At 40.5% G+C, this 13,224-nt stretch overlaps 1 protein-coding gene across 1 annotated transcript; it reads right to left on the minus strand.

Moving 5' to 3' along the window:
- Nucleotides 1-3,536: 3,536 nt before the first annotated feature.
- Nucleotides 3,537-6,692, minus strand: LOC121765864 (3-hydroxy-3-methylglutaryl coenzyme A reductase 1-like). Its single transcript, XM_042162138.1, has 4 exons — nucleotides 5,706-6,692; nucleotides 4,886-5,067; nucleotides 4,245-4,591; nucleotides 3,537-4,141 (listed from the first exon to the last, which is right to left on the minus strand). Exons 1-4 carry the CDS (start codon nucleotides 6,668-6,670, stop codon nucleotides 3,899-3,901), a joined length of 1,737 nt encoding a protein of 578 aa, XP_042018072.1. The 5' UTR covers nucleotides 6,671-6,692; the 3' UTR covers nucleotides 3,537-3,898.
- Between the last annotated feature and the right edge of the window lie 6,532 nt (nucleotides 6,693-13,224).

Below are 13,224 nucleotides of genomic sequence, written 5' to 3' on the forward strand. Positions count from 1 at the left end.
TTGAGGTGTCTCGGCGGTTCTCGGACGAACCACCACGCCGCGCCAGCCGCCACCCATTTAGGTTTCCGGGAGAGAACCGCCTAGGGTTCACGGTCTCGGTCGGCGGCCCCCATGAGCCCACGCTCGTCTGCTCATCACCCCGTGATCGTGAATTCCTCGACTCCCACTCAATTCGATGCCCTTCTCTCAATCGTGTGTGGTGCGATCCGTCTCGGCGCAAGCGCCGACGGATCACATGTCTCGTACGATCCAAAAATTCAAGTTCTTTGATTTGATAGTTCTTGAGTTCAACATGTATATAAAATAAACAAAAACACCAAGAAATTGCTTCGCAATCAAATAACACATGCATACATGAAATTTAAATCCAAATAATCAGAGCCAAAGACTGGCTTTGATACCAATTGAAGGGGCTGGCAACTAAAGAATGCATTAAATTGATCACATAAAATTTTGATCTATTTAACAGATTATTTAGACAAAATCTATTCGCGTAATTATCATATGTATCATTCTCATAGCTTCAATTAAATCATGCTATAGCGTAATTGAAACCCGAAAACATGCTTACTACGGAGTTAGCCAATTTTCCTCGTTAATTCTCCAAAGAATCGAAGTTGGCTAGCGCATTCTCCACGTGAAGGTCATGACAACTAAACCACGGATCTTCTGACTGGTTCCCAGACTGTACGCTGATATCAGTGTGAGCTGATCTCACCAGAATACTAGGACTTAAATAAAGAAGACGAAAACTGCTCACGGAGGGAGTTGAAAAATTGTCCCTCTTGTGCAAGGAGATGGAGGGGGATGAAAATTTAGAGAAAATATTAAGTGTATTTTATGTCTCATTTATTCTCCTATTTATATTAAGTCACATATTGGGCCCAGTCAGGGATCTATGGAAGAATTTGGATATGACCTCCCCCAATTAGCTTTTTACTAATTAAATTGAACCCACAATTTAATATAAGCTTATATTAAATATTACAAGCAGTCACTACAGAAGTAATATTGCACTGCTCATTCAAATCCGAAATTACAAGTATTCCGGGTTTCCATTTGTTTGTCGTTCATTTATCGTGCTTAAGATAGAAACGTCCATTAATTAATTAATGCCTGCTATGAACTTAATTAATTAACATATTATTAACTCCAAGAGTGGACTTAGCAAGAAACGCTTATTTATTATTCATAGAGTAATCAAACTCCAACTAGCTAGGTTCCGAATAATAAAACCTTGTTTCGAGATCCTCTTGTGGACGTTATCAAACGAGACTCACCTCGCGCACGATTCAATATAATAGCAATCCTAACACCGCTAGATATCAATCACCACTACCCAATATACCAGGATTCTTGGGTTGCGAAAAACCTGCACCTTTTGGTAAGTCAAAGTAGTGCATAATTAATACTGTATGCTCAATGCTAACGTACATTGATTAAGAAATTAATTATCAAGACCTCTTCTTTCAGTAGATAGCATAAAGACTTGTCTTACTGTTAGATCCAATTAAGTGCTATACCACACCAATGTCATCTTATTTCAGTAAGACTTAGAAATATGCTGACTGACATTGCAACCTTTCACGATAGGTAGTCTAGGCCTATCTAGGTTGTGAAATTCTTTTTTCTTTGTTCAGAACTGACCGTGTTACATTAAAGTGGACGACGCCCACAACTGGTCTACTAAAACAAAGACTTAGACTTTGTTACGTTACTTATACATTTAAACATGCAATAAACATCAATTAAATGTAAAATATAATAACATTATGACAAAAATAATCTGCTGCATCCATTTAAAAATAAAATATAGAGTTTTATAGTATTCAATCACTCGAAAGGTGATTTCTAGTATACAAACTCTAACAAATATCACAACGCACAACCCTATAAAGATGGTGAAAATTCCAAATGTGGTACAACCTTGATTTCTATGGCTCAAGACCAAGTTCGATAGAATCAATGTGCAACCACCACATTATATTTAATAAAATGGTCCACAAACAATTCACACGAAATTCATAGACAGCACAACAACATGATGTTGGTGGACCGCGGGCCTGAAAATTTCACGTGTGTGACAATCTTGAAACTTGAGACAAAATGAAATGGCATCACTCTAGTAAATATTTAAAATCCATAATTAAGAATTTCAAGTCCCACCACCCAACCCAACCCAACTTAGTTATATAAAGATATTGTCCTTATACTATGTACCAACCGAATGATAAATAAAAACATCTAAAAATTGTGTAATTTTTAGCTAATACTTAAAAGAGAAGAAATACTCCACAAAGTATACAATAGTATAAAGGAATATAGATAGTATCATAATGTGCAAACAAGTAACCGGTCAAGATTGTCCCTAAGCAGACAGGATCGAATGCTGGCAGCCGCAGTGTGGGAGTTTCACCACTGTGGTGGCTCCTTGTGTGCTGGTTACCAGTGTAAGTTCCTTCCACCTAATGGGCCGCTGAGGTACCGTGTTTGAACCCCTCCATAGCGATGTCGGGCCGGGTTATGGGGCGCCTGGGGTGAGCGAATCACCTTTTTGTCCCTAAGTAACCGGTCAAGATTCATTAAACCAAAAATCGATGGTCCATAAATCAGAAAAAGGATAGTTATCGAACAAGAGACTCTGCCGAGCATAAACATCCGTAAAATCTTTTGATTACACACTGTCTGTGTCTATGTCTATGTCTATGTCTATGTCTATGTCTATGTGGTCAGTGGTCCTGAATTATGCCAACCCATCTGGCATAAGCTAAAAATATCATTAAGATTCGGTGTCATGATAACATTTCTGTCGATTTTAATCACGATTTGATTTCTTAATCCTATTGTTAATTCGTATTATGCCAGCGTCACATTTAATGTTCCTAATTAAGCACCTTTTAGAGTTAATTAATGGAGTACATTATCAGCCCCTTTAATTAATTACTCCATAATTTAACACATAGCTACCAACCTAATCAGCAGGCCTTTGCTCTGCTCTAACTTCTATATATGTAATCAATCCCGGATCCCAAAATTTAATTTGAATTATACCTAACGACAAATTTTAGATGTAAAATGTAAATTATTATTTAAAATTATTACTGACATAGTAAAGTTGTCGATATATACGACAGTAGTACTGATAATCAAATTAAAGGTTTTAAGCCAAACAATTCTTATTCAAGTTGGAGTTCTGAAAATTCTACACTCCTTTTCTTTTTTATATAATCAAACTTCAAATATACTCCATTTAAGTTGGAGCACTACATAGGTTTACATTCTTCACCAAACTAAGGAGCATTGCTTTCATTCCTCGATTATTTCATCCTAAACTATGATCTGAAATCAAATACTATTCTATACTCGATACATTTCAAAAGATTAGATTTTTTTTTCACAATTCGACCCTACCACTGAATCAGTAGTCCAATGAGCCACAACATAGCTACAATCTACAGACATTCTTCAAACTTCATTTGTCCACATTCAATGATCACGATAAGAGAGAGAGAGAGAGAGAGAGAGAGAGAGAGATCTTAACCTGTAAAACTAGAAATCACAGCAGCAAAGCAAAACAAGAAAATTGCATTACAAACATATAAACCGATCTTGGTGAGGCAAACCGGCCTCCATTATAGCCAACAGCGAAACTTCGATTCACTAAGAAAAAACATGAATACGGGGGCGGGAATGAGGAGAAAAGAAAATAAGAGCAATACAAACACTTGGAGGAGAACTCCAGATCATTCACAAGACTTGCCCGGCAAGAGCTGGCAAGTCGAGTCCCATTCCTTAAAGTTGCACGCACGTGAGTTCCAGCCTCTCCTGGCCCATCATGACTGTAACCTTTCGTCCACCCCTCTGGCCTGCATTTCCACTTTGTTGACACCAGCCACTTTCAGGAGCCAATCTTCGTGATGTCCCTGCTTGATCGATTGTATTTCATGTGGCTCTTAACGAGCTGACCAGCTGAAATTGCAGACATTAGTGAGAGCTCTCCTGCCAAGACAGCACCAGCGACAATGGTGGCCAGGAGCCGAGCATTGGATCCAGGAGACTCTTTGTTTGCGCCCTTTACACCAAGGAGGTTTAGGCAAGCAGATTGTGATGCAAGTTGAGTTCCTCCCCCGACAGTTCCCACCTAAGATACAGTAACAAAGGCACGTTTTAACCCTCAACCTATGATATATGTAGTACTAGTAGGAGTAGTATACAATACTATAAGAATAAGATCTTGTATATACCTCAATCGATGGCATTGTCACTGAAATATGAAGATCCCTGCCATCATTAATAGCCTCCATCATAGTAATGCAGTGGGAACTTTCAATGTTTTGAGCCGGATCCTGCCCAGTGGCTATAAATATTGCAGAGACGATGTTCGCAGCATGTGCATTGAAGCCACCAAGAGCGCCAGCAATAGCAGAGCCAGTAAGGTTCTTGAGCATGTTAAGCTCCACGATGGAGGGTACAGTTGTTTTCAGTACCTTTGACACCACATCACCGGTGATCACAGCCTCACATACAACTGATTTTCCACGCCCTTCAATCCAATTCACCGCAGATGGTTTTTTGTCAGAACAATAATTTCCTGCACCAAGCAAGACAAATTATACTCTGGTATACTTCCAATGAAAAATATGGTCCCCAAAAAAAATATAAAGCCAACACAATCAAATTCACAAGCACAGACTGAAATACGATACAATAAGGCAGCTATAGATGAACAATGAAAAAAAAAGCTAGTCCTCACTGGATGCGTGTGAGAGCTCATGGCAGTCAAAACAAGGAAGCACGTAATAATTGGAAGATTCCATAATCATTGTTAAAACCTTGCAGCAAAATCAGAAGAAAAGTGAAACTAATTGAGTATCATAGCACTTACCAGAAATACCAATGACATCCATATCTGGGAAATCATTCTGAAGGAAGTCCAAAACATTTTGAACACCTTTCGAAACCATGTTCATTCCCATGGCATCGCCCGTGCTGCAACTGAATCTTATGTATAGATTCTTCCCAGCAATTGCACATTGAATACTTTGGAGTCTAGCAAATCTACTCGACCTGCGCAACAAAAAATAATATGTATTATAAAGATGATTCCTTTTACTTACAAGAGCCTCAAAATCTAGATCTTTAAAACTGTAAATACCAATAAAATTTATCTTGAAGGCTAATCCACCCATGTAGTAAAGGTAAAAGTTAAATTAGTCTGTTATCTGAAAATTCCCAATTCTCATCCTTAAAGTTAAACCAACTTCCCAGTTGACATCAAAATTCGCAATCCCTAATTCTAGAAGATGCACCCTCAAACACCCAAACACATGAGATATTTAAACTCCTAAAAAAACCTGAAATTTGAACTTTAAAACTCAAAATATCAAGAAAGTAATCATGGAGACTAATTATCCCCTGAAAAGGAACAAGCCAAAACTGGAGCAGCAACCCTCAAAACTAAAAATCTGTCTATTTCTGAAAATTCCCTATCCTCATCAATCCACTCACCTCTTAAATTGACATTGAAAAATCTAATTTTCAGAAGATGCAAAATCAAACACCAATCACATCAGAATTGCCAAAAGGACCATAGCTCCATACTTGAGTCAATTTCAACCAATTAATAAAGAAAACACACAAGAGAAGAGATGATACAAGACTGCAATTCCAACAGTAACTCAAACAGCATGCAGACAAAAACTTACTTATTGAAAACGACCGACAGCGTATCAAAATTGAGAGGGTCTTCGAGGAAGAACTTGAGGTCAGTGGCCCTCTTGGCGGAAGAAAACCTGACAACCGGAGCTCTTGTCATGGCGTCTCGCAGCAGGACGCAGGTTGCACCTCCGGAGGCATAGATTGCCTTGCAACCCCTGTTGGTGCTGGCAACGAGGCAGCCTTCGGTGGTGGCCATAGGCACCGAGTAGTCACATCTATTGAGCAGCAGCGGCCCCGCAATCCCCACGGGAAGCTGCACATACCCCACCGGCATCTCGCAGCATTGCCCCAAAATCGAGTCGTAATCAAACCCCTCCAAAGGCAGGCCTTCCACACCTCTCCCCGCCAGCCTCTGCACTGCTTCCCGCCGTATCTTCGCTGCCCTAAGGCAGTCCCCTAGCTTCGATTCCAGCGAATAGGAGGGGATTTCCCCGGACACGACGCGTTCAACGATTTCCTCATCGTCCTGGGGAAGCAATCCGCAGTGGATCTTCCGATCTTCGTGGAGGATAAACCTCTGGTGGTCCTCGTCGGTCTCCGGTTTGGAGATGAAGGACTGCACGAAATCGATCCCGAAAAACCCTAGAAGGTAGATAAATGAGGCGATTAGGCAGACAAGTCCGAAGAGCTCGGAGAGCGACAGTACGTGGAGCGGCGTGGAATTGCGGATCTTATCGCGCCAGCGGTGGAGAAGGAAGTAGGCGACGGAGAAGAAAAGCGTGAAGAAAATGCCGTTAGTGAGGTAGAGCGGTAATGGCAGAGCATCGGAGGCTTTAGGGGATGAGGTTTGGTGGAGATCGGATTGTGGCTGGGAAGGCCGGGGAGGCCTCCGGCGGACATCCATCGAGAGAGAGAGCAGGAAGTGAGAAGGGGCGGAGCAGCGATGGTGTCGGGAGTTGGTTTCTTTATAGTGGAGAGGGAGTATTCTGTTTATGCGCTGGCACTTCACCATTTTTTGTTTGTTTCCTCATCTCACGCTCTCCTACATAAATACACTCAAATCCAATTTACTAATAAATCTACCCTCATTTTTACGCATTCATCCATAAAATGGTGTCATCAAAATTAAATCATGAAAGGATAAATAATTGCGTACTACTCCATATTCAGTGGTGGTGTGAATAGTGGTATTTCTTTTTGTCCTTCAAAAGTTTGGTGAAATTAAGGACGAATTATTTTATGTTTCCCGAAATTGCAACTTCCACATTTCTTGTTGCCCAATTCATTCATTTATTTAGGTACATTTAATACTACAAATTTTATACGCTTTGTCCCTACTCCATCACTAAAATAACTTTATTTAAAACATAAAAATGTTCAATACTTATTAACCATTATCACTAAACATTAATTTGTTTCATAAAAGCATTTTAGAGAATATGTTTCGTTTTTATTCGTCTAAAAAAATGATAACTGTCAAACTTGACCCCACGCTACTAAAAAATTCAACCTTTTAAATTTTGATACTACTCCACTATGCACTTCAATCAAGTATTGATTGCGTGTAATGTGTAAACCTATGTACAATTTCCTTCGATTGAAATGTCAGGTTTTACCATAGTAATATAGATAAACTATCAAATATTTACGATCAATTTCTTGCTTTAACACGTGAAGTTGTTCGAATTGGTAGCTTTCTGTTGATTTTGGTATATAACTGCTGATGGGTGTTTTAATGAAAATTAATGCGGATAAAAGTAATACTAGCTATCATGACGATAATATAATTAAAGGAAATTCAGATCTAAGACGCAATTATCGTATGATAAATAGAGATTTATTATTCGTCCTTACAAAAAAGTATTGGAAAGAGAGACAACATTAATATGTTACCCAACATTCATTATGGAGAGTTCCTAAGTGATGCATAGTTCCTAAGCTTTGTAGAGTACCAATTTATATTTATTGATGTACTAGAATATTCTCATTCACCCTATAAATACTAGGGTGATGAACATTTGGAGTACACAAGAAAAAATACACAACAATTTCTTCCATTTCTATTTTCTACTTCCAATATGACTTACCAACATGTGAATGTCTCTCTCGATTACCATCTTTAAGAAAAAATACTCCAATAAACTTGTAACTGAGGACAAAAAATTCTCCGCTCACTTAAATGAGAATCATTTATGTATAGTCGATTATTGCTTAATTCTTTGTGTAACAAAGTAAATGTTTACTCTATTAGTACTAATTTATAAGGCGGCGACACTTAAATAAAAGTAGAAAAGTTTACAAAAACATGCCGTGCTCGTGCCCATGGCCATAGAATCCATGTTCTCGTTCCCGTATGATAATTTAAAAAGTTGCACACTCTTTTCTTACTTAACTAATGTGGTTTTATTTTATTTTTGATATACGAAGCAAATAGTAGTACTATGATTTATTTAAAACTCATTTTAAAATAAATACTACTCCATTTCCAAAAAAGAAAAGAAGGTACAACTACTCCATGAACGTAGTATTTGTATAGTGTATACATGCAAAACGAAAGTAGATTATTCTCCGACAATGTAGTTTGCATATAAGTGAGATATTGCCAGTGGATCTAACACAATGTTGCATGATGTTAACAATGCGACCACCCCTCACATGCACGTGTTAAAAGTGGCCCTCAATTAATTTCATCTCTATTTCTCTTACCGAATATAGTGTGTGTGTGTAAATATAACATAAGTACATTAATTGGGGATTATTTTTAGTCCTTAGGCATCATTAACCCCATCCCCATTTCAGGCCCCAAGTCCCCTCAACGTCATCATTCCCCTACAGTTGCGGCCAGGCCCCAACTGCTCTAATCCTGCAGGCCACAACCCGGGCCGCAACTAATAAATGACACTATTCACAACTTCAACCTATTTTACACGTAAATGCAATACGTTGAACAATTCAAACCGGGAAAATTTATTGTTCAGTCGAAAAAAGAAAATTACAAATCCTAGGAAAAAAATTACAAATCCTAAAAAAATTATTAAGCCCTAAAAAATAAATATTACAAGTCCTACAAAAAATATTGAAATAATTTAGAGGATAGAAATGGAGAAATTGGTAGAAGAATGTTGAAGAAATGAGTATAAATGGGCAAAAAAAGAAAAAAAAAAGAAAAAATAAATTTTGGGGGTTTGCGGCCCGTCCCGACACCCTCCAACGCTAGCCTGGGCCGAACCCCGAGAGCGTCCCCAGGCCGCAACTGCGGCCCCGGGACCAGCCCAGGCCGCATCTCCGCCTCGTCTAACCCCGCGCCTGGGCCGGGACTCGCTTTTTGTAGCCCGGCTTGGCGCGTTAATGATGCTCTTAGTTCATAGTTCAAAGTAAAGCGTATTGATACCTTATTGTAGTCATGGGTTCAAATTTTATAGGTCACAAAATTTTCAATTTTAAACCCGTACGTACATCTACCCGTTAAATTGAAAACGAAAATATTACCGTCAAGACTCAAGAACTCAAGATAATTTACATGTAACGATCAACTAGTTAGATAAAAGACATGTGCTTGGGGCGTACACTCGTGGTCCAGTTTAATAATTTCATAAAAATATATACTGTAAACAAATTAAATACTAGCATGGGACATAAACTAGTATTAATATATGATCAGGTGGTCCAAGTTAATCGTTTGACAAATTTATAACTACTTAGGCTACTCTCAAAAACTACACTTTTTGTTGAATCATTATTAAATTAAATGTTAGTAGTATTATTACTTTTATAGTACTTTATCTATACTTCTCAATAGGTTCACTTTTTCTTTTTAGTTTATCACACTAAAAAATATCTACTTCTATATTTGAAAATAAATTCATCTCTCATTAAAATACAACTATTTTTTTTCTATTTTACCTAACAACTTCTTTTGAAATCCCGTGACACTCAAGAATGTAGACATCTTAAGTAGGACCAACGGATTATTATTTTTCAATTATGCAATAGACAATATATGAGCGAAAACACAATGTTTCCAAAACTTCAACTTCAGCACACACATATACCAAGTAAAATATCCAAAACTTCAACTTCGACATATATCTTTTTTCGTGGTCCTTTTACTAATCTCATAAAAATATAAAGCTAGAAGAAGTATAATCTACCACGTCAAATAAATGACGAAATGTGCGATAATTAATGTGGCCGGTCCCAAGCAGACTCCAAATTGATTAGTTGATCAATATAAAGTATTTTTTTATTTTAAGTACTGCTCCTGTTTTACAAATATCTATACTAGTAAAAACTTTCTTTGAACAAAAATAATATTATCCCGCTGAGGTTTGATACGTAGCATTTATTACTAATTTTATTATATGAATACATTTTTTTCAGGCATCATGTGTACATTAAAGAGACGAAGTACATTAACACTATACTTGAAGAAAAACTCAATTACTTCAACATCGACATATAGCTTAAATAAATAAACTCAATGTATATAATAATAATAATAATAATAATAATAATAATAATAATAATAATAATAATGTGATAGACTTACGTACTAGTGGTCCTATTTCACGAAAATATAGTTTTGAACTTTCGAACAATCGTAAAGATTTAAGCATTTAGCATACCCAATCATTTATGTGGTCCAAATTAATCACTATTCACTACATAAACATACACTGTGTCTAAATTGTACTCATTCCTACACTTGCCTATTTATTAGTAAATATTTGCAATAATTGTGTAAATCAACATATCTGTGTAATTGAAAATTTGAAAGCATAACAATGTAAATTTGTTCTCACAATGTGTTAAGACCCTTTCCCTTCAACAACCCCGATTCTCCCTTCGGTGGCAATCAAACGTTCCGGCGCCCTGTTTAGGGTCGGCGGATTTGGTTCGAACGGATTGTGTGCGAGGGTTCTTCCCCGTCAGGCAATCAGGTTCGAAGCTTGTTTCACAAGTTATCGACAAATCTTTGGGCAATTAATAATTTTATTCATGAGAAGTTATGAACAAAACAGCCCTATTTATAGCCTATGGACCCTAGGTTTGGTTCGACCTAATCCTACATCGGGAAAGAACCAACAAGAAAACCCGACGGAGCTTATAATTACGCTCGATAAAAATAATAATAAAAATATCTAAAAATAAAATATTAACTGCGACTCCTACTTCAATTAGAATAAAGAAAAATATGGAAATTGCTACTTGGTGACGAAGTCGCCGAATCTGCTCGGCGGCTTCGCGTTCCTTGTCGGTCTTGACCTCGCGATGGAAGACTCCACACGAACTCCCTTTGCTCGCCTGTCCTCCGCGCTCTCTCTGCCTCGTTCCATCTCCCGCATTGCTTGGGTTTCTACGGCCGGCTCTAGCGTCGCTTGGGCTTCGGTCGGGATCGGGATCATATCAACCCCCCCTTCCATAGCAACATCCTTGTCCTCAAGGAAGATATTCGGAAACTTCAGTCTTAGCGTCTCCACCGGCTCCCACGTGGGCGACTCGGTACCGTCTGACCACCTAACCAAGGCGTGTTCCCTCGGCTGATCGCCATTCCACAGCAGCCGCCTCTCCAGCACCCGTACCGGGTATACCACTGGTCGATCCTCGAAGAAGTCGGATGGCAATTCCGTGCGTTGCATCTCTGAATCCCCAGCTACAAACGGCCGAAGAAGGCTTACATGAAATACGTTGTGAATCCTGCTTCCTTCCGGAAGTCGCAGCCTATACGCCACCTGCCCAATCCTCTCCATTACTTCAAACGGCCCGTAATATCGACGCGCTAATTTCGCTGATAATGGGCCGCGCCACCGAATGCTGACGATAAGGTTGTAATTTGAGTAACACCATATCCCCCGCCACAAATTCCACATGTCGACGATGTTTATTCGCCGACTCTTGCATACGTTGCTGCGCTCGAGCTAGATTCTTGCGAAGCTGAACAAGTAGCTCACTCCGCTGTCTGATCAGGTCCGCCACCGACGGAGGGGTCGCGGCTGACGGCGGCGCAAACACAAGACTAGGCGGATCTCTCCCGTAAAGAGCTTTGAACGGAGATGTGCCTAGACCCGCGTGATAGAAGCAGTTTAGCGCTAGTTCCGCCCATGGAAGGAAATTCGTCCATTTAGAAGGGCGATCCCCGGCGAATGCTCGGAGATACTGCTCGAGGCCCCTATTACGCACCTCTGTCTGACCATCGGACTGAGGATGGTATGCCGTCGAAAAGTTCAACTTCGTACCGCTTAGGCGCATAATCTCCTCCCAAATTTTATTCAAGAATACGGAGTCGCGATCCGACACCGGTCTTGGGGAACCCGTGATGACGCACCACCGTGTTAACAAACAAATGGGCGACCCGCAAGGTGTCAAAACGTGTGGGCAGGGCCGCAAAGTGGGCGTATTTGGATAAACGATCCACAACAACCATGATGGCCGTGTACCCTCTCGACGGAGGTAGTCCCGTAACGAAGTCCATCGAGACATCCTCCCAAACTTGCGAAGGGATTGGCAATGGTTGTAACAATCCAGCCGGTCTTTGCGTAGAGTATTTAGTAGTTTGACATATAACACACGCCTCGACGAACCGTCGAATCTCCTTCTTCATGTTCGGCCAATAGAACTCGGCTGTGACTCGCCGGAGGGTCCTCTCAAAACCCGGATGACCTGCCGATTGGGATGAGTGATATTCGGTCATGATTGGCGTCCGCGCCGATGATCGGGATCCCACAAAAATCCGTCTGTTATAGTACACGAGCCCATCCACCCACGATAAATGAGGTGGAGCGCGTCCTTCTTTGATCTCCTTCGTCATCTCGCGCATTTCCGGGGACGATGCTGTCTCGCTGCGTAATAAATCAATTAGCTGCGGGACCGGGCAGATGACCGCCGTCAGGAGGGCCCTATCGGCTAACTCATCTCCGAGCTCCGCGCTTGCTCCGCTGGTCTCGGTGTCCCCGTCACGTGGGTCAGTGCGACGGGAGAGGGCGTCCGCTGCACGATTAGAAGTGCCTGTTTTGTATTCAATTTTGAATTTGTACCCCATTAACTTCCGCACATAGAGCTGCTGATCCGGGGTCTGGACCACCTGCTGTAGTAGCTCCTTTAAGCTCTTTTGATCGCTCCGGATCACAAACTCACGCCCCAAGAGGTATTGGCGCCACTTCTGTACTGCCTCCACAATCGCGTACAGCTCTTTGTGATACGTAGAGGCCACCCTGCGTCGAGGCCCCAATTTCTTGCTGAAGAAGGCTATGGGATGCTCATCCTGTAACAATACTGCCCCAATGCCCACATCCGACGCGTCTGTCTCTACACAGAACTGCCTATCGAAATCCAGCAGGTGAAGAACCGGGGCCGAGGTCATTGCTTTCTTCAAATTTTCGAAGCTTGCCTCGGCGTCGGTAGACCAAGTGAAGGAATCCTTTTTGAGCAACTCGGTTAATGGCGCCGCGATCATGGCATAGCCTGCAATAAAACGACGGTAGTAGCCCGTCAAACCCAAGAAACCTCGGAGCTGCTTCACAGACTTAGGTTTCGGCCAGGCAGTCATGGCCGATATCTTACTCGGGT

The sequence above is a fragment of the Salvia splendens genome, chromosome 14, assembly GCF_004379255.2.
Source record: "Salvia splendens isolate huo1 chromosome 14, SspV2, whole genome shotgun sequence".
Lineage (NCBI taxonomy): Eukaryota > Viridiplantae > Streptophyta > Magnoliopsida > Lamiales > Lamiaceae > Salvia > Salvia splendens.